The sequence below is a fragment of the Pseudophryne corroboree genome, chromosome 3, assembly GCF_028390025.1.
Source record: "Pseudophryne corroboree isolate aPseCor3 chromosome 3, aPseCor3.hap2, whole genome shotgun sequence".
NCBI classification, from domain to species: Eukaryota; Metazoa; Chordata; class Amphibia; order Anura; family Myobatrachidae; genus Pseudophryne; species Pseudophryne corroboree.
The window spans coordinates 691,849,579-691,876,304 of NC_086446.1; the positions used below are offsets into that span (position 1 = coordinate 691,849,579).

Here is a 26,726-nt window from a genome sequence, read left to right on the forward strand (position 1 = left end):
ATGCTATAAAACCGTTGGGTAAAACCAATGGTGGACATGATGGCGTCTCGCCTCAACAAAACACTGGACAGGTATTGCGCCAGGTCAAGAGATCCGCAGGCAATAGCTGTGGACGCGCTGGTAACACCTTGGGTGTACCAGTCGGTATATGTGTTTCCTCCTCTGCCTCTCATACCAAAGGTATTGAGGATTATACGGCAAAGAGGAGTAAGACTAGTGGCTCCGGATTGGCCAAGAAGGACTTGGTACCCGGAACTTCAAGAGATGGTCACGGACGATCCGTGGCCTCTACTTCTGAGAAGGGACCTGCTTCAGCAGGGTCCTTGTCTTTTTCAAGACTTACCGCGGCTGCGTTTGACGGCATGGCGTTTGAATGCCAGATCCTAAAAGGAAAAGGCATTCCAGAAGAAGTCATTCCTACCTTGATAAAGGCAAGGAAGGAAGTCACCGCGAAGCATTATCGCCGTATTTGGCGAAAATATGTTGCGTGGTGCGAGCAGCGGAGTGCTCCGATGGAGGAATTTCAACTGGGTCGTTTTCCTACATTTCCTGCAATCAGGATTGTCTATGGGTCTCAAATTGGGATCTATTAAGGTTCAAATTTCGGCCCTATCAATATTCTTCCAAAAAGAATTGGCCTCAGTCCCTGAGGTCCAGATTTTTATCAAAGGAGTACTGCATATACAGCCTCCTGTGGTGCCTAAGGTGGCACCGTGGGATCTAAATGTAGTTTTAGATTTCCTCAAATCCAATTGGTTTGAACCACTAAAGAATGTGGATTTGAAATATCTCACATGGAAAGTGTCTCTGTTACTGGCCCTGGCTTCGGCCGGGAGAGTATCTGAACTGGCGGCTTTGTTTTATAAAAGCCCTTATTTAATTTTCCATTCGACATAGGGCAGAGCTGCGGACGCGTCCGCATTTTCTCCCTAAGGTGGTATCAGCGTTTCACCTGAACCAGCCTATTGTAGTGCCTGCGGCTACAGACGACTTGAAGGACTCCAAGTTGTTGGACGTTGTCAGAGCCTTAAAAATATACATTTAAAGGACGGCTGGAGTCAGAAAATCTGACTCGCTGTTTATACTGTATGCACCCAACAAGTTGGGTGCACCTGCTTCTAAGCAGTCGATTGCTCGTTGGATTTGTAACAAAATTCAACTTGTACATTCTGTGGCAGGCCTGCCACAGCCTAAATCTGTTAAGGCCCATTCCGCAAGGAAGGTGGGCTCATCTTGGGCGGCTGCCCGAGGGGTCTCGGCATTACAACTCTGCCGAGCAGCTACGTGGTCAGGGGAGAACACGTTTGTAAATTTTTACAAATTTGATACCCTGGCAAAGGAGGACCTGGAGTTCTCTCATTCGGTGCTGCAGAGTCATCCGCACTCTCCCGCCCGTTTGGGAGCTTTGGTATAATCCCCATGGTCCTTTCAGGAACCCCAGCATCCACTTAGGACGATAGAGAAAATAAGAATTTACTTACCGATAATTCTATTTCTCGGAGTCCGTAGTGGATGCTGGGCGCCCATCCCAAGTGCGGATTATCTGCAATACTTGTACATAGTTATTGTTAACTAATTCGGGTTATTGTTTAGGAAGCCATCTTTCAGAGGCTCCTCTGTTATCATACTGTTAACTGGGTTTAGATCACAAGTTGTACGGTGTGATTGGTGTGGCTGGTATGAGTCTTACCCGGGATTCAAAATCCTCCCTTATTGTGTACGCTCGTCCGGGCACAGTACCTAACTGGAGTCTGGAGGAGGGTCATGGGGGGAGGAGCCAGTACACACCACCTGACCTGTAAAAGCTTTACTTTTGTGCCCTGTCTCCTGCGGAGCCGCTATTCCCCATGGTCCTTTCAGGAACCCCAGCATCCACTACGGACTCCGAGAAATAGAATTATCGGTAAGTAAATTCTTATTTTTTGGGTCATTTTACTGAACTTTTGTGTTTTGGATTTTACATGCTCTCTACTATGACATTGGGCATCGGCCTTGGCAGACGACGTTGATGGCATTTCAACGTCTCGGCCATGACTAGTTGCAGCAGCTTCAGCACGAGGTGGAAGTGGATCTTGATCTTTCCCTATTTTACCCTCCACATTTTTGTTCTCTATTTTTTTAAGGGCGTGGAATTATATGCCAGTAATATATCAATAGCAATGGCCTACTGTAACATACTGCTATATATTATATACTGGTGGTCAGCATAATTATGCACTGTCCTCCTATTATATATACTGCGCACAACAACTAAAATGCACCACAGGTATGGATGGATAGTATACTTGACGACACAGAGGTAGGTAGAGCAGTGGCCTACTGTACCGTACTGCTATATATTATATACTGGTGGTCAGCAAAATTATGCACTGTCCTCCTACTACTGCGCACAACAACTAAAATGCACCACAGGTATGGATGGATAGTATACTTGACGACACAGAGGTAGGTAGAGCAGTGGACTACTGTACCGTACTGATATAATACTGGTGGTCACTGGTCAGCAAAATTCTGCACTGTCCTCCTACGGGTGGTATTCATGTGACCGGCGGTCTGCTGACCGACAGTCACATGACCTCCACCATCCCGCCGGCTCAGTATCCCGATGGTCGGCATGCCGACCAACAGGGACTATTTCCACTCGTGGGTGTCCACGACACCCATAGAGTGGGAATAGAACCCGTGGTGACCGCAGGTCGCCACCGAGCCCGCAAGGGGCTTGCTGCACTCGCCCCTCCCCGCCGGGATCCCGGCGTCGGTAAGCTGACCGGCGGTCAGGAGACCGCCTTGTCAGCCATACTACACCCCATCCTACTATATACTACAATGCAGCACAGATATGGAGCGTTTTTCAGGCAGAGAAGGTAGATATTTTCAGCACACTGATTACAGAAATTTGCAAGCACACTGAGCACAGATATTTGCAGCACACTGAACACAACTGCGAGAACGCTGCACACGTCCTCTCCCTATCATCTCCAATGCACGAGTGAAAATGGCGGTGACGCGCGGCTCCTTATATAGAATACGAATCTCGCGAAAAGCCGACAGCGGGATGATGACGTTCGGGCGCGCTCGGGTTAACCGAGCAAGGCGGGAAGATTCGAGTCCGCCTCGGAACCGTGTAAAATGGGTGAAGTTCGGGGGGGTTCGGATTCCGAGGAACCGAACCCTCTCATCACATATATATATATATATATATATATATATATATATATATATATATATATATATATATATATATATATTCTCTTTTCAGTTCACGTTCTAGCATCTTCAGTACAAAAAAAAAAAACATTTTGGCCTTTTAAATGTTATTTCACTTTGTGGAAATGATTTAAAAAAAATTCTGAAAATGAAATGCCTTCTGGGAAGGGAAACCAGGTATATTGTGTGTGGGTACTATATAAAAAAAAATAGTGATGTTGTGATATGATGAGCGCAAATGTCGAGAAATCGGCTCAGCACAGGAGTGAGAAAACATAACAACAATGGGATTAAATTGCATAAATGGAAATATTATATGTTCCTAGTGAAAAGGAAGGGGAGTCCTGGCTGATTTTTTTTTTTTTTTGTGTGTGTGTTTTCTAGATTGAGTGATCTGTTCTGATTTATCTTCTGTAGGGGAATATATATTTGCCCTGAAGGGTCTTCAGCATACTACGTTCTGCAGTGCAATATGTGAGAAGTTTTGTGATCTATATTGGGATGACCACCTGCTTGAAAATCTCTACAAGATCATTAATGGAAAATTCCCCCAACCTATCAGGTATGGTCTGACGTCCTTTCAAAAAAAAAAAGTCCAGTTATGTATCAGACTTGTTTATTTTTTTTAATGCACAGACATGTAGTAGGTGGGATAGCTGGGTGGGGGTAGAGAGGAGAGCTGTATGATTGAGCATATATAAGATTACATAATGTTGGGCAATGTAGAATTTCATTGCAGGTGAAGAAGACAAACTGGTGATAAGACAGTAAAATGTGAACCCTGGGTAATTTACATTGTAAATAAACAGTGCATTGAATACACTGTATTGAACGCAAACAGGGGCGGATCTTGAACAAAATGACAGGGGAAGAGGCGTGGGGGTGCTCCTGGGAAAGTGGGTGTGGCCTTACAAGAAGGGCATGACCTTGAAGAGAATGCCCTGTCTGTATGATGAAGAGAGGGCATTGCCTTAGAGAGGCAGAGAGTGACAGGATACAGAGGGCGATGGGGGACAGTGACGCAGGGGAGAGGCAGAGGGTGACAGGAGAGAGAGGGTGATGGGGGTTAGAGAGGCAGTGGGTATTGAGGAGAGAGAGATAGTAGGTGACAGTGAGAGGCAATGGATGACATAGATGATGATGGGGGAGGTCTCTGTAGGAGCGAGAATATTAAGTTAAAAGATTTCACTGAGGCATGAAGGTAAAGTATCTGTGGGGGAGACGGGTGGAAAAAAAAAACATGGGGGTTTATAAAATACGTAGAAATTATCTGCTTTTGCATCCACTTCAACAACTTCCATATATGTTAAATGTTAACATAAGCGGGGATTCGCTACACTATAAATGTATCGATTTTCAATTATCACACAATATACTACGATGTTTTAGTATCATAAATATACTAAAATGTTAGCGGTTATATGAACTTAAATTTTCATGTATTGTGTCCTAAATTTCATAGAGTGACCTAAATTGTAAGAAACTAATTAAAAGTTTCTGTTTGCAGAATTTTTGTAGTTTATGTCAAAGTATTACAAATTATGCAGGCAACCTAGTTTTAACCATACGCATTACAGTTTGATGTTCACTTCTACACATTTTTATACAATTCATTGACATTTACAAAAAAATCACATAGAATTATTGATTCAACAAGACAGAGGCATTTTAACAGAGGAGGAGGCCCGTGGCCAGACATTGGGTAAGCCCCCTCCTCTTCACAGCGGAATTGACTCTGGCATTGTGCCAGACTCTACTACGCATGCGCAGGTCTTCGGAAACATGGAGACTAAATCCCTACTGTGTGTAGCTGGCAGCCACTGGGGAATAAATGCTATGGCTCCTGGGCTAATGTTTCACACCAAGTAGAAGTGCACTGCTAAAGGGGAAGTGGGCATCCTGTGGAGGAGGAAGCGAGATCCAGTCATGCAATGTGCAACTAATGTCTAACAACTGTTCCTATGGAGTGACCACATATATGTATTTGCCTGGACAAATGTGTGACAGCTAGGAGCCATGGCCAAATGTCAGGAGTCAGCAACTTTGGAAGTAAATACTTATGTTGTGCATTGTATGCCAACTAAAATAGAATACAGGTTACCAGCATGGTTAGTCAAATACGTCCGTGCCAATGTCCCTCTCAGTATACCAGCATCATCCCCATACAATTCTTTTTTTTTTTTATTAACCATTATTGCGATAGTGTGCTAGTACCAGCGACCACAGATATCAGCCTGTACTCTAACAGTACACTACCACCAGTGCACCCACACAACACTCAGTGCCCTGCATACCTCTCATTGTTCTAAAAGTAGCTAATATATTACTGCAGTGCGGGACTTATAAATGAACTCCAATAGCAATTACTATCATAAGTAATTAGCAGTGCCTTGTCCATCAATAACTCACGTAGGGTCCAACTATTTATCCATCAATAACTCACGTAGGGGCCTACTATTTATCCATCAATAACTCGCATAGGGGCCAACTATTTATCCATCAATAACTCGCGTAGGGTCCAACTATTTATCCATCAATAACTCACGTAGGGGCCTACTATTTATCCATCAATAACTCGCATAGGGGCCTACTATTTATCCATCAATAACTCGCGTAGGGTCCAACTATTTATCCATCAATAACTCACGTAGGGGCCTACTATTTATCCATCAATAACTCACGTAGGGGCCTACTATTTATCCATCAACAACTTGCGTAGGGGCCTACTATTTATCCATCAATAACTCGCGTGGGGTCCAACTATTTATCCATCAATAACTCACGTAGGGGCCTACTATTTATTCTTCTGAGACTCACATAGGGGCCTATTTATCTTCTTTTTTTTTTTTCCCTGAAAAACACATGCTTATCTTTTGGTTATATATGTATCATGCAGATGTACTAAAAGGTTTTCTCTATCGTCCTAGTGGATGCTGGGGTTCCTGAAAGGACCATGGGGAATAGCGGCTCCGCAGGAGACAGGGCACAAAAAGTAAAGCTTTTCCGATCAGGTGGTGTGCACTGGCTCCTCCCCCTATGACCCTCCTCCAGACTCCAGTTAGATTTTTGTGCCCGGCCGAGAAGGGTGCAATCTAGGTGGCTCTCCTAAAGAGCTGCTTAGAGAAAGTTTAGCTAGGTTTTTTATGTTACAGTGATTCCTGCTGGCAACAGGATCACTGCAGCGAGGGACTGAGGGGAGAAGGAGTCAACTCACCTGCGTGCAGGATGGATTGGCTTCTTGGCTACTGGACATCAAGCTCCAGAGGGACGATCACAGGTACAGCCTGGATGGTCACCGGAGCCGCGCCGCCGGCCCCCTTGCAGATGCTGAAGACAGAAGAGGTCCAGAATCGGCGGCTGAAGACTCCTGCAGTCTTCTAAAGGTAGCGCACAGCACTGCAGCTGTGCGCCATTTTCCTCTCAGCACACTTCACACGGCAGTCACTGAGGGTGCAGGGCGCTGGGAGGGGGGCGCCCTGGGAGGCAAAATGAGTACCTATAAAGGCTAAAAATACCTCACATATAGCCCTAGAGGCTATATGGAGATATTTAACCCCTGCCTGATTTCTCAAAATAGCGGGAGACGAGCCCGCCGGAAAAGGGGCGGGGCCTATCTCCTCAGCACACGGCACCATTTCCTCTCACAGCTCCGCTGGTCAGGACGGCTCCCAGGTCTCTCCCCTGCACTGCACTACAGAAACAGGGTAAAACAGAGAGGGGGGGCAAATTTATGGCGATATTTTTATATAACAAAGCAGCTATAGGGGAGCACTTATTATAAGGCTATCCCTGATATATATATAGCGCTTTTGGTGTGTGCTGGCAAACTCTCCCTCTGTCTCCCCAAAGGGCTAGTGGGTCCTGTCTTCATTAGGAGCATTCCCTGTGTGTCTGCTGTGTGTCGGTACGTGTGTGTCGACATGTATGAGGACGATATTGGTGTGGAGGCGGAGCAATTGCCAAATATGGGGATGTCACCTCCTAGGGGGTCGACACCAGAATGGATGCCTTTATTTATGGAACTACGGGATAGTGTCAACACGCTAAAGCAGTCGTTTGACGACATGAGACGGCCGGACAATCAATTAGTGCCTGTCCAGGCGACTCAAACACCGTCAGGGGCTGTGAAACGCCCTTTGCCTCAGTCGGTCGACACAGACCCAGACACAGGCGATGACTCCAGTGGTGACGGTGACGAATCAACCGTATTTTCCAGTAGGGCCACACGTTATATGATTTTGGCAATGAAGGAGGCGTTACATTTAGCTGATACTACAGGTACCACTAAACAGGGTATTATGTGGGGTATGAAAAAACTACCTATAGTTTTTCCTGAATCAGAAGAACTAAATGACGTGTGTAATGAAGCGTGGGTTGCCCCTGATAAAAAGCTGATAATTTCAAAGAAATTATTGGCATTATACCCTTTCCCGCCAGAGGTTAGGGAGCGCTGGGAAACACCTCCTAGGGTGGACAAGGCGCTAACACGCTTATCTAAACAAGTGGCGTTACCCTCTCCTGAGACGGCCGCACTTAAAGATCCATCAGATAGGAGGATGGAAAATATCCAAAAAAGTATATACACACATGCAGGTGTTATACTACGACCAGCTGTAGCAACTGCCTGGATGGGCAGTGCGGGGGTAGTTTGGTCAGAATCCCTGATTGAAAATATTGATACCCTGGACAGGGACAATATTTTACTGTCGTTAGAACAAATAAAGGATGCATTTCTTTATATGCGTGATGCACAGAGGGATATATGCACACTGGCATCACGGGTAAGTGCTATGTCCATTTCGGCCAGAAGAGCTTTATGGACGCGACAGTGGACAGGCGATGCGGATTCAAAACGGCATATGGAAGTTTTGCCGTATAAGGGGGAGGAGTTATTTGGAGTCGGTCTATCAGATTTGGTGGCCACGGCTACAGCCGGGAAATCCACCTTTCTACCTCAAGTCACTCCCCAACAGAAAAAGGCACCGACTTTTCAACCGCAGCCCTTTCGTTCCTTTAAAAATAAGAGAGCAAAGGGCTATTCATATTTGCCACGAGGCAAAGGTCGAGGGAAGAGACAGCAACACGCAGCTCCTTCCCAGGATCAGAAGCCCTCCCCGGCTTCTACAAAAGCCTCAGCATGACGCTGGGGCTTCTCAAGCGGACTCGGGGACGGTGGGCGGTCGTCTCAAAAATTACAGCGCGCAGTGGGCTCACTCGCAAGTAGATCTCTGGATCCTGCAGATAATATCTCAGGGATACAGGTTGGAATTAGAGACAGATCCACCTCGCCGTTTCCTGAGGTCTGCTTTACCAACGTCCCCCTCCGAAAGGGAGACGGTGTTGGAAGCCATTCACAAGCTGTACTCTCAGCAGGTGATAGTCAAGGTACCTCTTCTGCAACAAGGGAAGGGGTATTATTCCACTCTTTTTGTGGTACCGAAGCCGGATGGCTCGGTAAGGCCTATTCTAAATCTGAAGTCCTTGAACCTGTACATAAAGAAGTTCAAGTTCAAAATGGAGTCACTCAGAGCAGTGATAGCGAACCTGGAAGAGGGGGACTTTATGGTATCCTTGGACATCAAGGATGCGTATCTCCACGTTCCAATTTACCCCTCACACCAGGGGTACCTCAGGTTCGTTGTACAAAACTGTCACTATCAGTTTCAGACGCTGCCGTTCGGATTGTCCACGGCACCTCGGATCTTTACAAAGGTAATGGCCGAGATGATGATTCTTCTTCGAAGAAAAGGCGTATTAATTATCCCATACTTGGACGATCTCCTAATAAGGGCGAGGTCCAGAGAACAGCTAGAGATGGGATTAGCACTGTCTCAAGAAGTGCTAAAACAGCACGGGTGGATTCTGAATATTCCAAAATCCCAGTTAATGCCGACAACTCGTCTGCTGTTCCTAGGGATGATTCTGGACACGGTTCAGAAAAAGGTTTTTCTCCCGGAGGAAAAAGCCAAGGAGTTATCCGAGCTTGTCAGGAACCTCCTAAAACCAGGAAAGGTGTCTGTACATCAATGCACAAGAGTCCTGGGAAAAATGGTGGCTTCTTACGAAGCGATTCCATTCGGCAGATTCCACGCAAGAATTTTCCAAAGGGATCTGTTGGACAAATGGTCAGGGTCGCATCTTCAGATGCACCTACGGATAACCCTGTCTCCAAGGACAAGGGTGTCTCTTCTGTGGTGGTTGCAGAGTGCTCATCTATTGGAGGGCCGCAGATTCGGCATACAGGATTGGATCCTGGTGACCACGGACGCCAGCCTGAGAGGCTGGGGAGCAGTCACACAAGGAAGAAACTTCCAGGGAGTATGGACGAGCCTGGAAACGTCTCTTCACATAAACATTCTGGAACTAAGAGCAATATACAATGCTCTAAACCAGGCAGAACCTCTGCTTCAGGGAAAACCGGTATTGATCCAGTCGGACAACATCACGGCAGTCGCCCATGTGAACAGACAGGGCGGCACAAGAAGCAGGAGGGCAATGGCAGAAGCTGCAAGGATTCTTCGCTGGGCAGAGAATCATGTGATAGCACTGTCAGCAGTGTTCATCCCGGGAGTGGACAACTGGGAAGCAGACTTCCTCAGCAGACACGATCTTCACCCGGGAGAGTGGGGACTTCATCCAGAAGTCTTCCACATGCTGGTAACCGTTGGGAAAGACCAATGGTGGACATGATGGCGTCTCGCCTCAACAAAAAACTGGACAGGTATTGCGCCAGGTCAAGAGATCCGCAGGCAATAGCTGTGGACGCGCTGGTAACGCCTTGGGTGTACCAGTCGGTGTATGTGTTTCCTCCTCTGCCTCTCATACCAAAAGTATTGAGAATTATACGGCAAAGAGGCGTAAGAACGATACTAGTGGTTCCGGATTGGCCAAGGAGGACTTGGTACCCGGAACTTCAAGAGATGATCACGGAAGATCCGTGGCCTCTACCTCTAAGGAGGGACTTGCTTCAGCAGGGTCCCTGTCTGTTTCAAGACTTACCGCGGCTGCGTTTGACGGCATGGCGGTTGAACGCCGGATCCTAAAGGAAAGAGGCATGCCGGAAGAAGTCATTCCTACTTTGATTAAAGCAAGGAAGGAAGTAACCGTGCAACATTATCACCGAATTTGGCGAAAATATGTTGCGTGGTGCGAAGATCGGAGTGCTCCGACGGAGGAATTTCAACTGGGTCGATTCCTACATTTCCTGCAATCAGGATTGTCAATGGGTCTCAAATTGGGATCTATTAAGGTTCAAATTTCGGCCCTGTCGATTTTCTTTCAAAAAGAATTGGCTTCAGTCCCTGAAGTCCAGACCTTTGTTAAGGGAGTGCTGCATATACAGCCTCCTGTGGTGCCTCCAGTGGCACCGTGGGATCTAAATGTGGTTTTGGACTTCCTAAAATCTCATTGGTTTGAACCACTAAAAAAGGTGGATTTGAAATATCTCACATGGAAAGTGACCATGCTTCTAGCCCTGGCTTCTGCCAGGAGAGTGTCAGAATTGGCAGCTTTATCTTACAAAAGCCCATATCTGATTTTCCATTCGGACAGGGCAGAACTGCGGACTCGTCCGCATTTTCTCCCTAAGGTGGTGTCAGCATTTCATCTGAACCAGCCTATTGTAGTGCCTGCGGCTACAAGTGACTTGGAGGACTCCAAGTTACTGGACGTTGTCAGAGCATTAAAAATATATATTGCAAGGACAGCTGGAGTCAGAAAATCTGACTCGTTGTTTATATTGTATGCACCCAACAAGATGGGTGCTCCTGCGTCTAAGCAGACGATTGCTCGTTGGATCTGTAGCACAATCCAACTTGCACATTCTGTGGCAGGCTTGCCACAGCCTACATCTGTAAAGGCCCACTCCACAAGGAAGGTGGGCTCATCTTGGGCGGCTGCCCGAGGGGTCTCGGCATTACAACTTTGCCGAGCAGCTACGTGGTCAGGGGAGAACACGTTTGTAAAATTTTACAAATTTGATACTCTGGCTAAGGAGGACCTGGAGTTCTCTCATTCGGTGCTGCAGAGTCATCCGCACTCTCCCGCCCGTTTGGGAGCTTTGGTATAATCCCCATGGTCCTTTCAGGAACCCCAGCATCCACTAGGACGATAGAGAAAATAAGATTTTACTTACCGATAAATCTATTTCTCGGAGTCCGTAGTGGATGCTGGGCGCCCATCCCAAGTGCGGATTATCTGCATAAATTGTACATAGTTATTGTTAACTAATTCGGGTTATTGTTGAAGGAAGCCATCTTTCAGAGGCTCCGCTGTTATCATACTGTTAACTGGGTTTAGATCACAAGTTGTACGGTGTGATTGGTGTGGCTGGTATGAGTCTTACCCGGGATTCAAAATCCTCCCTTATTGTGTACGCTCGTCCGGGCACAGTACCTAACTGGAGTCTGGAGGAGGGTCATAGGGGGAGGAGCCAGTGCACACCACCTGATCGGAAAAGCTTTACTTTTTGTGCCCTGTCTCCTGCGGAGCCGCTATTCCCCATGGTCCTTTCAGGAACCCCAGCATCCACTACGGACTCCGAGAAATAGATTTATCGGTAAGTAAAATCTTATTTTACGTTTTGTTTGTTTTACAGAAAAGTGGGCACAGATTTATCTCTGCACCAAAGTCCTGCACAGCTGTTAAAAAAGATTCAAAGGAAATCTCGCAAATACAGAAAGGAAGGGAAACAGTCTGCAAATGAGCAGACACAGATAAACGAGTGTGAAGATTCTCTGGCTACTACAGAACTGGAACGGACTTCTACGTCCTGCCAGCCGCCCTCTGCAGATGATGCAGACCCTGCTGATAATACAAACTCTCCATGTAGGTAGATGATGCAATGCCATGTACTCTGTCCTAGAAGTCTTGCAGGATTGTTATAGGCCCACCCTGAGACTGTAAGTGGGTCCGTTAGATACTTTGGGGGGGGGGGGGGGGGGAAATAGCAAAGCTTAGAGAGAGAGAAAGTACTGTACTAACCAATCAGTTTCTAACTGTCATTTTAAAGGCTAGGTTTCACAGTAAGTAACTGGTTGCTACTTTAACTCTCTATCAATTTTTTCTCTCCCAAGCGTTGATGCATCTCCACCCTGATTGTAAAATATAGTGCTGGACATAGATAGGATAAGAATAATTTATTGTCACTATAGCATGAACATGTATCGCGAAATTACAGTACATGCAGTTCTCATATCATGTACACCAGATAAAATACATCACATAAAATTTAGCAAAGTTGAGAAGTCAAGCTAACAATCACAGAAGGGAAGAAACTATTCCTTAACCTAGTGGTACGACATCTTAAACACCTATAATATCTCCCCGATGGCAGAAGGGAAAAAAACTATTACATTGGTGACTCCCATCTTCAGTCATCTTAATTGCCTTCGACAGACTCCTTGCAGTGAGTACATCCACCAACCTAGGCAAGGATTGGCCAGTGATCCTCTCTGCAGATTTGATCACTCTCTCCAGGGCAACAAGATCAGAACACTTGGCATTACCATGCCACACCGTGATCGCGTAGGTCAGCAAGCTCTCAATCACCCAGCGGTAGAAATTAACAAGAGTTGATTGCTGCAGTCCTGCTGCTTGGAGCTTCCGTAAGAAAAAAAGACGCTGCTGAGCCTTCTTAACCACTCGCGTGATATGCAAGGACCATGATAAATCCTCTGTAAATTTAATCCCCAAAAATTTCACATCGGTAACCCTATCCACCTCCTCACCGTTCAGTATCAACGGGCAGATGTTGCTAGTTTTTTTAGATTTCCTAAAATCTATCACAACCTCCTTAGTTTTCTTACCGTTTAATAACAGGTTGTTTTTTACTCCCCACTCAGCGAGTCTTCTCACTTCCTCTCTATAACTACTCTCATCTCCGCTAGTAATCAAACCCACCAGTGTGGTATCATCCGCAAACTTTATCACAGAAATTGTTTCCGAAATAGACTCACAGTCGGAGGTATACAAAGAATATAAAAAAGGGCTTAGAACACAACCCTGCGGAACTCCTACGTTTAATACCAGTTCCGAAGACAAGTCAGAGCCCAGTCTGACTGTCTGTCAGGAAATCCAACAGCCAATTGCATATGACCGTAATATATCCGATCTCTGAAAGCTTTTTTACTAACACTGCTGGTACTACCTTGTTAAAGGCGGAGCTATAATCCATGAATAACAATCTAGCATAGGAGTGTCTATTTTCAAGATGACAAAGTACCCTGTGAAGCACCATAAGAGCTGCGTCTTCAGTTGATCTGATCGACCGATAGGCAAACTGATTAGGGTCAAATTCCAGTGGTATGACACTTTTTAGATGGACCAGAACAATTCTCTCAAAACATTTCATAATCAATGAAGTGAGAGCAATCGGCCTATAGTCGTTCAGACCAATGACCGACGCAGTCTTAGGAATAACATGGAAGCCACTGCATATTAAAAAGAAAAACGTGTATGCAAACTTCTACCTGTTAGAACTTATTATATTTAAGATAAAGCTTTGTTCTGTTTTTAATCATGTTTGTATATTATGTACAGTACAGGTTGAGTCTCCCTTATCCAAAATGCTTGGGACCAGAGGCATTTTGGATATCGGATTTTTCCGTATTTTGGAATAATTGCATATCATAATGAGATATCATGGCGATGGGATCCAAGTCTAAGCACAGAATGCATTTATGTTACATATACACCTTATACACACAGCCTGAAGGTCATTTTAGCCATTATTTCTCTATCGTCCTAGTGGATGCTGGGGTTCCTGAAAGGACCATGGGGAATAGCGGCTCCGCAGGAGACAGGGCACAAAAAGTAAAGCTTTTTCCGATCAGGTGGTGTGCACTGGCTCCTCCCCCTATGACCCTCCTCCAGACTCCAGTTAGATTTTTGTGCCCGGCCGAGAAGGGTGCAATCTAGGTGGCTCTCCTAAAGAGCTGCTTAGAGAAAGTTTAGCTAGGTTTTTTATTTTACAGTGATTCCTGCTGGCAACAGGATCACTGCAGCGAGGGACTGAGGGGAGAAGGAGTCAACTCACCTGCGTGCAGGATGGATTGGTTTCTTGGCTACTGGACATCAAGCTCCAGAGGGACGATCACAGGTACAGCCTGGATGGTCACCGGAGCCACGCCGCCGGCCCCCTTGCAGATGCTGAAATCAGAAGAGGTCCAGAATCGGCGGCTGAAGACTCCTGCAGTCTTCTAAAGGTAGCGCACAGCACTGCAGCTGTGCGCCATTTTCCTCTCAGCACACTTCACACGGCAGTCACTGAGGGTGCAGGGCGCTGGGAGGGGGGCGCCCTGGGAGGCAAATGAGTACCTATAAAGGCTAAAAATACCTCACATATAGCCCTAGAGGCTATATGGAGATATTTAACCCCTGCCTAATTTTTCTAAATAGCGGGAGACGAGCCCGCCGGAAAAGGGGCGGGGCCTATCTCCTCAGCACACGGCGCCATTTCCTCTCACAGCTCCGCTGGTCAGGACGGCTCCCAAGTCTCTCCCCTGCACTGCACTACAGAAACAGGGTAAAACAGAGAGGGGGGGGCACATTTATGGCGATATTTTGATATAACAAAGCAGCTATAAGGGAGCACTTATTATAAGGCTATCCCTGATATATATATAGCGCTTTTGGTGTGTGCTGGCAAACTCTCCCTCTGTCTCCCCAAAGGGCTAGTGGGTCCTGTCTTCGTTAGGAGCATTCCCTGTGTGTCTGCTGTGTGTCGGTACGTGTGTGTCGACATGTATGAGGACGATATTGGTGTGGAGGCGGAGCAATTGCCAAATATGAGGATGTCACCCCCTAGGGAGTCGACACCAGAATGGATGCCTTTATTTATGGAACTACGGGATAGTGTCAACACGCTAAAGCAGTCGTTTGACGACATGAGACGGCCGGACAATCAATTAGTGCCTGTCCAGGCGACTCAAACACCGTCAGGGGCTGTGAAACGCCCTTTGCCTCAGTCGGTCGACACAGACCCAGACACAGGCGATGACTCCAGTGGTGACGGTGACGAATCAACCGTATTTTCCAGTAGGGCCACACGTTATATGATTTTGGCAATGAAGGAGGCGTTACATTTAGCTGATACTACAGGTACCACTAAACAGGGTATTATGTGGGGTATGAAAAAACTACCTATAGTTTTTCCTGAATCAGAAGAACTAAATGACGTGTGTAATGAAGCGTGGGTTGCCCCTGATAAAAAGCTGATAATTTCAAAGAAATTATTGGCATTATACCCTTTCCCGCCAGAGGTTAGGGAGCGCTGGGAAACACCTCCTAGGGTGGACAAGGCGCTAACACGCTTATCTAAACAAGTGGCGTTACCCTCTCCTGAGACGGCCGCACTTAAAGATCCATCAGATAGGAGGATGGAAAATATCCAAAAAAGTATATACACACATGCAGGTGTTATACTACGACCAGCTGTAGCGACTGCCTGGATGGGCAGTGCGGGGGTAGTTTGGTCAGAATCCCTGATTGAAAATATTGATACCCTGGACAGGGACAATATTTTACTGTCGTTAGAACAAATAAAGGATGCATTTCTTTATATGCGTGATGCACAGAGGGATATATGCACACTGGCATCACGGGTAAGTGCTATGTCCATTTCGGCCAGAAGAGCTTTATGGACGCGACAGTGGACAGGCGATGCGGATTCAAAACGGCATATGGAAGTTTTGCCGTATAAAGGGGAGGAGTTATTTGGAGTCGGTCTATCAGATTTGGTGGCCACGGCTACAGCCGGGAAATCCACCTTTCTACCTCAAGTCACTCCCCAACAGAAAAAGGCACCGACTTTTCAACCGCAGCCCTTTCGTTCCTTTAAAAATAAGAGAGCAAAGGGCTATTCATATCTGCCACGAGGCAAAGGTCGAGGGAAGAGACAGCAACACGCAGCTCCTTCCCAGGATCAGAAGCCCTCCCCGGCTTCTACAAAAGCCTCAGCATGACGCTGGGGCTTCTCAAGCGGACTCTGGGACCGTGGGGGGTCGTCTCAAAAATTACAGCGCGCAGTGGGCTCACTCGCAAGTAGATCCCTGGATCCTGCAGATAATATCTCAGGGATACAGGTTGGAATTAGAGACAGATCCACCTCGCCGTTTCCTGAAGTCTGCTTTACCAACATCCCCCTCCGAAAGGGAGACGGTGTTGGAAGCCATTCACAAGCTGTACTCTCAGCAGGTGATAGTCAAGGTACCTCTTCTGCAACAAGGGAAGGGGTATTATTCCACTCTTTTTGTGGTACCGAAGCCGGATGGCTCGGTAAGGCCTATTCTAAATCTGAAGTCCTTGAACCTGTACATAAAGAAGTTCAAGTTCAAAATGGAGTCACTCAGAGCAGTGATAGCGAACCTGGAAGAGGGGGACTTTATGGTATCCTTGGACATCAAGGATGCGTATCTCCACGTTCCAATTTACCCCTCACACCAGGGGTACCTCAGGTTCGTTGTACAAAACTGTCACTATCAGTTTCAGACGCTGCCGTTCGGATTGTCCACGGCACCTCGGATCTTTACAAAGGTAATGGCCGAGATGATGATTCTTCTTCGAAGAAAAGGCGTATTAATTATCCCATACTTGGACGATCTCCTAATAAGGGCGAGGTCCAGAGAACAGCTAGAGATGGGATTAGCACTGTCTCAGGAAGTGCTAAAACAGCACGGGTGGATTCTGAATATTCCAAAATCCCAGTTAATGCCGACAACTCGTCTGCTGTTCCTAGGGATGATTCTGGACACGGTTCAGAAAAAGGTTTTTCTCCCGGAGGAAAAAGCCAAGGAGTTATCCGAGCTTGTCAGGAACCTCCTAAAACCAGGAAAGGTGTCTGTACATCAATGCACAAGAGTCCTGGGAAAAATGGTGGCTTCTTACGAAGCAATTCCATTCGGCAGATTCCACGCAAGAATTTTCCAAAGGGATCTGTTGAACAAATGGTCAGGGTCGCATCTTCAGATGCACCTGCGGATAACCCTGTCTCCAAGGACAAGGGTGTCTCTTCTGTGGTGGTTGCAAAGTGCTCATCTATTGGAGGGCCGCAGATTCGGCATACAGGATTGGATCCTGGTGACCACGGACGCCAGCCTGAGAGGCTGGGGAGCAGTCACACAAGGAAGAAACTTCCAGGGAGTATGGACGAGCCTGGAAACGTCTCTTCACATAAACATTCTGGAACTAAGAGCAATATACAATGCTCTAAGCCAGGCAGAACCTCTGCTTCAGGGAAAACCGGTGTTGATCCAGTCGGACAACATCACGGCAGTCGCCCATGTGAACAGACAGGGCGGCACAAGAAGCAGGAGTGCAATGGCAGAAGCTGCAAGGATTCTTCGCTGGGCAGAGAATCATGTGATAGCACTGTCAGCAGTGTTCATCCCGGGAGTGGACAACTGGGAAGCAGACTTCCTCAGCAGACACGATCTTCACCCGGGAGAGTGGGGACTTCATCCAGAAGTCTTCCACATGCTGGTAACCCGTTGGGAAAGACCAATGGTGGACATGATGGCGTCTCGCCTCAACAAAAAACTGGACAGGTATTGCGCCAGGTCAAGAGATCCGCAGGCAATAGCTGTGGACGCGCTGGTAACGCCTTGGGTGTACCAGTCGGTGTATGTGTTTCCTCCTCTGCCTCTCATACCAAAAGTATTGAGAATTATACGGCAAAGAGGCGTAAGAACGATACTAGTGGTTCCGGATTGGCCAAGAAGGACTTGGTACCCGGAACTTCAAGAGATGATCACGGAAGATCCGTGGCCTCTACCTCTAAGGAGGGACTTGCTTCAGCAGGGTCCCTGTCTGTTTCAAGACTTACCGCGGCTGCGTTTGACGGCATGGCGGTTGAACGCCGGATCCTAAAGGAAAAAGGCATGCCGGAAGAAGTCATTCCTACTTTGATTAAAGCAAGGAAGGAAGTAACCGTGCAACATTATCACCGAATTTGGCGAAAATATGTTGCGTGGTGCGAAGATCGGAGTGCTCCGACGGAGGAATTTCAACTGGGTCGATTCCTACATTTCCTGCAATCAGGATTGTCAATGGGTCTCAAATTGGGATCTATTAAGGTTCAAATTTCGGCCCTGTCGATTTTCTTTCAAAAAGAATTGGCTTCAGTCCCTGAAGTCCAGACCTTTGTTAAGGGAGTGCTGCATATACAGCCTCCTGTGGTGCCTCCAGTGGCACCGTGGGATCTCAATGTGGTTTTGGATTTCCTAAAATCTCATTGGTTTGAACCACTAAAAAAGGTGGATTTGAAATATCTCACATGGAAAGTGACCATGCTTCTAGCCCTGGCTTCTGCCAGGAGAGTGTCAGAATTGGCAGCTTTATCTTACAAAAGCCCATATCTGATTTTCCATTCGGACAGGGCAGAACTGCGGACTCGTCCGCATTTTCTCCCTAAGGTGGTGTCAGCATTTCATCTGAACCAGCCTATTGTAGTGCCTGCGGCTACAAGTGACTTGGAGGACTCCAAGTTACTGGACGTTGTCAGAGCATTAAAAATATATATTGCAAGGACAGCTGGAGTCAGAAAATCTGACTCGTTGTTTATATTGTATGCACCCAACAAGATGGGTGCTCCGGCGTCTAAGCAGACGATTGCTCGTTGGATCTGTAGCACAATCCAACTTGCACATTCTGTGGCAGGCCTGCCACAGCCTAAATCTGTAAAGGCCCACTCCACAAGGAAGGTGGGCTCATCTTGGGCGGCTGCCCGAGGGGTCTCGGCATTACAACTTTGCCGAGCAGCTACGTGGTCAGGGGAGAACACGTTTGTAAAATTTTACAAATTTGATATTCTGGCTAAGGAGGACCTGGAGTTCTCTCATTCGGTGCTGCAGAGTCATCCGCACTCTCCCGCCCGTTTGGGAGCTTTGGTATAATCCCCATGGTCCTTTCAGGAACCCCAGCATCCACTAGGACGATAGAGAAAATAAGATTTTACTTACCGATAAATCTATTTCTCGGAGTCCGTAGTGGATGCTGGGCGCCCATCCCAAGTGCGGATTATCTGCATAAATTGTACATAGTTATTGTTAACTAATTCGGGTTATTGTTGAAGGAAGCCATCTTTCAGAGGCTCCGCTGTTATCATACTGTTAACTGGGTTTAGATCACAAGTTGTACGGTGTGATTGGTGTGGCTGGTATGAGTCTTACCCGGGATTCAAAATCCTCCCTTATTGTGTACGCTCGTCCGGGCACAGTACCTAACTGGAGTCTGGAGGAGGGTCATAGGGGGAGGAGCCAGTGCACACCACCTGATCGGAAAAAGCTTTACTTTTTGTGCCCTGTCTCCTGCGGAGCCGCTATTCCCCATGGTCCTTTCAGGAACCCCAGCATCCACTACGGACTCCGAGAAATAGATTTATCGGTAAGTAAAATCTTATTTTTTAACTAGGTGCTTCATCGCGCCCTACGGGCGCTCTTCACACCGTCGCAAGGGGCTACGCCCCCTTAACCCTTGCATGCCTTTCTGGGGTTCAATATTTGTATTATATGGAGTATTACCTGCATTCCTTTGTTAGTGGTTAAATATTGCACAATGAAAGGGCGTGCGATGGTGAAGGAGGCGCAGCCCCTTGCGACGGCGTGAACAGCACCTGCAGGGCACGATGTACAGAATGTAGCGGGTGCGGGGGGGACTGCGGATGGTGTCTGTAGATGCTGCGGGTGGAGGGGGGGCGGAAGTGGGGGTGGGGCCCGGATGGGGAAGGGTCGGGAGGTGCTGCGGGTGGGGGAGGGGCAGAGGAGTGGGGGATGCAGATGGGGAGGGGTCCAGAGGCACTGCAGGTGGGGGAGGGGCAGGGGTGCCATGGGTGGGAGAGGGGCAGGTGTGGGGATGTTGTGGATGGGTGAAGGGTTCCGGAGGTGCTGTGGGATGGGAAGGGGCGGGAGTGCCGCTGGTGGGGTAGGGGTCTGCAGGCGCCATGGGTAGGGGAGGGGCAGGTACGGGTGTTGCGGCGGATGGGGAAGGAGGTCTGGAGGTGCTGCAGGTGGTGGAGGGGCAGGTGCAGGGGTGCCATTGGTGGGGGAGGGGGGGACCGTGGATGGAGGAGGGTGTCTGCAGATGCTGCGGGTGGAGGGGGGCAGGTGTGGGGGGAGACATATAAGGGGGGTTAATGGTGGAGGGGGCCTGGAGGTGCTGGGGGTGGTGAAGGGGCGGAGGAGTGGGAGCCGCGGGTGGTGTATGGGGTCTGGAGGCACAGCATGTGGGGGAAGGGTGGAGTGCCGCATGTGGTGGAGGGGAAGGTGCGGAGGTGTGGTGCATTGGGGAGAGGTCTGGAGGTGCTGCGGGTACTGACATGCCAAAAAGGTAGTTGGAGGGTATGCAGTAACAGGGCCAGGACAGGGGTGACAGGGTCAGAACAGGGTTGACGGGGCCAGGACAGGGGTGACAGGGTCAGAACAGGGGTGACGGGGCCAGGACAGGGGTGACGGGGCCAGGACAGGGGTGACGGGGCCAGGACAGGGGCGACGGGGTCAGGACAGAAATGGCAGGGACAGGATAGGGGTGACAGGGCCAGGGTAGGGGCGGCAGGACCAGGACAGGGGTGACAGGGCCAGTATAGGGTTGACAGGGCAAGCACAGGGGTGACAGGGCCAGGATAGGGGTAACAGGACCAGCATAAGGGTGACAGGGCCAGGATAAGGGTGAAAGGGACAGGATAAGGGTGAAAGGGCCAGGATAAGGGTGGCAGGTCAAGGCCAGGGGTGACAGGGACATGACAGAACACAGGGCACGGGAGAGATTGGTATTAGGGACAAAACAGTGGTGACAGACAGATGTGTCTTACCGGAGTCACTGCTGCTGGCTGCTGCTGTTCCACTCCAACCTGTTGGGATCTGCTGCTGGTGGAGACTTGGCATGGCTGATTCTCTTAGGCTGAAGTCCTGCTTCCTCTGCCCGTCCGCATCCCTCCCTACCTCCTCAGTCACACACACCGCAGACCTCGCGCAGCTGCCGGGCACTGTGGTAAGCCTGGTTAGTGACTGGTTAGCCCCCAGGAGATGCTGCGGCTGGAGGGAGGAGGGGGTTATAGCATGCACGTGGCGCGGACCTCGCGGCTGCCGGGCACTGTGGTAAGGGGAGACTGGGAGTGACTGGTTAGCTCCCAGGAGACGCTGCGGCTGGAGAGAGGAGGGGGTCAGAGCCTGCAAGCAGCTCGGACTTCTGCAGCGCTACCCGCCGGCTAAAGTGTGTGAAGGAGCTGGGCGCACCTCACTGCGGGTGGCAGCGCTGCAGCTAGCGGTGGGGTTGCCGGGGCTGGAGATAACAGAGGCAGTACGGAACCTGCACAGTGGCTGGTGACCCACAAAACTGCAGCTAAGAAGCGTGGAGTGTGCCAGAAAGATACGCTCCTCCGCGCCAGAGAGACCCTGCTGAGTATGCTGATGTGGGGGGTCAAGCACACAGTGAGCCGGTGCCCGTCTGTCTGTACGGCATACCCCCACACACCCCCCCATAATTCCCAAATGTCCCGATTTTCACGGGACAGTCCCATTTTTTGGGGTCTGTCCCGCTGTCCCACCCGGGGGGCAGTTGGAAAGCTCCTGTACTCGCTGTTCTGCTTAGCAGAGCAGCGGTGAATAGTGGAGACAGAGGGAGAGGGGGCATCAGGGGGTACGGATTAAGGGGGGTTCCAGCAGCAGAGCCGGATTAAGGGGGGGGGAGGCGGTACGTACTGTTGGCCCCACAGTTTTAGGGGTCTCCCCGGCTCGAGTAGCTCTGTCCCAGCTCAGAAGCTCCCCCGTCCTGCCAGTAACAGCAGCAGCAATGTGCTACAGTCAGCACATGCTGCTGCGTATTGGCAGGTCTGTGGTGTTGCAGGGAGGCAGCAGTCTCCCTGCTTTCTTCTGCCTGTGCGGGTGTGTAGGGGGGAGCGACCACCTCCTCTGGATTTAGTCCTAGCTGAGGGGCCAAAATTCCATAAAAAAAAAAAAATCCCGGAATTTGCATAAGGGGGCGTGGCCTCGCGTGGCGCGATTAGGTCACGCCCCCAACCCCATAGCAGGCACAGCAATGATATAGGGCTCCCCTGTCTCAAGTGCCCTGGGCCCCCCGGACTCATAATCAGCCCCTGGGGGCATGCCAGCAGCTCACAGAGCGCTGGGCAAGCCCCCTCACTGACGAAAACGGGGGCCCTCCAGTGAAGCCACGCCCCCTTTTCGGTGTGTGTGTGTGTGTGTGTGTGTGTGTGTGTGTGTGTGTGTGTGTGTGTCCCCCTCCTGCCTGAAGAAAGCTCCTGAAGAAAGCTGGGAGGTATGCATCCCTGCCTGTGACATGCCCATACCAACTGCTTCTGCTCCTTGTCTCCTATAGATTTGGCCAGATCTGTGACTCATTTGACTAACTCCGCCCAGTTTTGTGACTCCGCCCAGCGTTAGCAAATGAATCACAAAGTCACAGATCTGGGCTATTATATAGGAGATAACTTTGTGCATTAAACAAAGTGTGTCTACATTCACACAATTCATTTATGTTTCATATACACCTTATACACACAGCCTGGAGGTCATTTAATACAATATTTTTAATAACTCTGTCTATTAAACAAAGTTTGTATACATTGAGCCATCAGAAAACAAAGTTTCACTGTCTCACTCTCCGTCAAAAAATTCCGTATTTCGGAATATTCCGTATTTCGGAATATATGGATATGGGATACTCAACCTGTATTTACTTTCTATAGGTGATAGATAATTTAAGTTAGGCCACTGTTTACCCAACCACTAGCAGATCGATAGGGGGCAATACTTCCACCTATTAGGCAGGCTGCCCGAGACCACACACTATTGAAGTTGAAACTGCCATTTTGTCGGAAAGACAGCAGTTTCCGACTATTATAGGTCGGAAGTGTTCCCGACCTATTCAATAGACCCCTCATTTTTCAAGTCTGACAGCGTGTGGATAGTCAGACTAGGCGTGCTTATGTCAGAAACGGGGCCAAATACGACAGGTTTTGGCCCCGTTTCCAACAATCTCAATCCGACGTTAAAAAAAAAGTTGGATTGAGAAGATGAGACGGGAGAGCAGGGTGGCGGGCTATAGGGCACATAGTCAGGTACAGCGGTGGAGGACCGCTGGCACAGCACGGTCCAGGTCTCACTAGTCAGTCACACAGTGCAGCTGAAGTCATCGTGACCGTGGTGGGCCCCAGCGGGCGGAAGCATACAGTACGGGAGATGGCCATAAGAGGACCTACCTGGCAGCGCCTGGCTGACTCAAAAATCTGCGGGGGTAGGTGTAGGGAGGACGATCGCCATTTCCGGCCCCCGGTAAATCCGCCAATGGCACACGGGGTGGGCTGATTGCTGCACGGATGGGACACCGGGAATAGCCAAATCCGACAGTCTGATTTGGCCGCTCATTTAATAGCGCTTGTCGGATCCATTCCGACAAATGCACATCGGAATGGACCCGATAGCAATTGAATATACCCTTATGTATTTATGTCTCTGTCAGCCATGAAGCAGGTAGAGGATAGGGCTTGGCCTCTCAGATTGTATTTTAAGTACAAACAGAGCTGCTGGTGAAAATCCTGTGACTGCTTGTCAGGTGCTGCCGCAGTAGCACACGGATTAGCGGATGGGGGCTGGTTATTTACCAGAGTGAATGAGCGTGGGCAGCTTTGCTATCGGCTAAATCACCACCCCCTCGCTAATGAGTTAATACTGATGAATTTCTGAATTTCAAATCCGCACCTTAGAATATTGCTATTGCTGTGTCTACATGACAAGTATATGGGAGTTACTGGCATTTTTATAAATTGCAATCTTACCCTATACACTGTAAGATTCACAAAGTTTTTTTTTATTATTTTCCAGTGTGATCCTTAATTAAGGATTTTTTTTAATTGTAGACATGCCAATCCAAAAAGTGCCTTCACGTATAAAAATAGCTTACTTATGTAGAACAGCCTACGTTTATTCTTATACGTTAATTTGTTTTATAGTTTCCCTTAGCATCTGAAATAACTTAATCACCTGATACTGTCCCCAGTGACCAGAGTTTAATGGGACTTCGCAGTGTTATTTTGTGGCATTTGGACTTTTCAGTTAAGCGCAGTATGTATTCTACACATGACCTTTCCTTGTTCCCTTTAAAGGTTCCAAGACGCAGGTGGTCGCTGACACAGACGAGATAGATGTGACTGATTTCCCACCACTGATCACTGAGAAGGATCAACAGCCACAAAGTCCCAGATTGCCGACAGAGCCTGAAGAGGACTTTGTGTTCCCCGAATGTAACAGTTTGTGCGCCAGTCCAGACTCCATAGAGGAAAACGAAGAAACTAGTGTGGAATCACTAATGAATCAACGCGAAAATATGTCCGTTTGTCCATCTGAGGTGTACAAGTGCGGCTCCGGCTGGTCCAGCGCGTTTTATGGAGCGGAGTTGTTTGATCCTGATGTCCAGCATTATGTCAGCATACTTGGAAGACAGAAAGACAAGTGTTCTAAGAGCATAGAGGCCAAGCGGCTGGTGAGCATGTCTCTGAATTATTGTAGCTCTGCCTGCTATTTATTGTGTTGAATGCTCATCTGCTTAGTTTGTTGCATATGCTGTTAATTATACGAGGTCCTATCAGGGAGGGTACTGCTGGGACTGGAGTCCCGGGCCCAGACAGAAAGGGGGGCCCGCCTCTGGCTCCTACCGCCGATACCTGGAACTGCACCAGGCTGTGAAGCAACAACTGCAGGCCGATGTACACGGAAGACTTCAAAAAACAGCCCTCTGTGAACTGTTCCTGCAGGTGTGTGTTGTTCATGGCGATGTGTGACATCACATAGGAGTGCAGCGCCACGGCACGGTGCTGCCTGTTTTTTGTAAAGTCCCGGGCCCGATTCAGTAAGGATTGCTGTTTCTGCTAAAATGAATAATCAAATAATTGCCGCCCAGAAATAGAGAAAAAACTCCCATCGTAAAAATTGCGAATGCATCGCAAAATGCAGGTGCACACGTGACGATTGAACATCATCCGCGACGGGACCCAGTGCCGGGGTTGGCATCGGCAAGTGGGGGGGCATGCTGCATTTGGCAGCATGGCATTCCTGGCGATAGCCTCAGATTTGCTTGCATGCACAAAAGATCTGTGGCTGTCGCTAGCAACCCACGGGTGTGCGCATCAGCATTGTTCTTTTGCTTACACATGGAACGATGTACATTGTTGGACATTCCGTTCGATCAGGAACGCCCACATTGTTTGTTCTGTCGTACCGTGTGTATGCACCTTTAGTCGCCTGCATCGTCTGCTCAGTCTAATCGGTAATATAATGATCAGGTATTTATCTTGAAGGAAAGTACAGACCCTTATTCTTGCCAGACCAAGAAGGCCCTATGCCAGTGGTTTCCAAACTTTTTTGAATCACGGCACCTTAGAATAGCAGATCTTTTTTCAAGGCACCCCTAGGCCAAAAATGTCTTATTGAGAAATTTAGAAATAAATACTACATTAAGTAGGTCGCATTTATATGTCATCCTTAGGGTCAGTTGTGTGGTGAGGGACAAGATTTGCTTCTGTTCACATATTTTATGACTGGCAGCCACCAGCACTGGTTTTGCCTACTATATTGACCATGAATAATTTGAATTGGTCTTGGACCACCAACCCAGGGCACCCCTGCAAGTGTCCCGAGGCACCCCAGGGAGCCACGGCACACAGTTTGGGAACCTCTGCCCTATGCACATGCACATTAATTTTAAGTGGTTAATGCGCATAGGGCCTTTGTTTGTTTTTTTTGTGTGTTTTTTTTTTTTGGTTAATCTGTTTTTGTTGTTGACATTGTAAAATGTAATGGCTTACTTTGGCAGTGTCAATAAGTGCACAGTATGGTATTCTGCAAGAAAGCTGTGATAACGCAATAATAAAGTTCTAATCAAAGCAAGGATAAAGTACCAGGTTTGTCTGCACTTTAACCAGCAGTGTTTTCCAATGCATTTGTGTAAACGTAATGTGCTTTATTGGGAGGGGTAGCTTAGATGTGACTGGTCTCAGCCTAGATATTGACCGTCATTATGTAGGGTACACGATGCAATTAATATCTAAAAACTTTGTTCTATAAAGGTCCATTTCACAGGTACAGAATACTAATCCGCTGTGCATCTGTAATACACTATATATACTTTATATATGATTTACGCCAGTGTCTGGAGCATATATTGTGCACATTTGCACTGACCAGGCACACAAAGACAATGCACACAGATGTGTTGGTGCCGGCTTTCACTTATACAGCACTTTCACCTCCATATTGCTGGAGACGTGCAACAGAGTGACAGAAAAAGGATGTGCAAACACAAGCTGAGTGCAGTAACGGTCTCTTCACGCAAGTGTGGCTCCAGCAGATCTGCAGAAACACACATGTAGGGCTCCAGCAGATCTGCAGAAACACACATGTATGCTTGTTAGTGTGTGCACACGTTTGTAGAATTTTTTTTATGCCCATTTTGCAACAAAGTCTGAAATTGGGCCTCTGATGCTCTTTTCTGTAAATGAACAGTAAAAGCAT

General features: G+C 48.1%; 1 protein-coding gene across 1 annotated transcript in view; it reads left to right on the forward strand.

Moving 5' to 3' along the window:
- Nucleotides 1–26,726, forward strand: part of KNDC1 (kinase non-catalytic C-lobe domain containing 1) — a 387,543-nt gene that overhangs the window by 196,735 nt on the left and 164,082 nt on the right. The window contains exons 17-19 of the mRNA XM_063963294.1: nt 3,625–3,769; nt 11,804–12,033; nt 24,323–24,699. Coding sequence (XP_063819364.1) covers nt 3,625–3,769; nt 11,804–12,033; nt 24,323–24,699 — 752 coding nt within the window. The remainder of the gene's footprint in view (nt 1–3,624; nt 3,770–11,803; nt 12,034–24,322; nt 24,700–26,726) is intronic.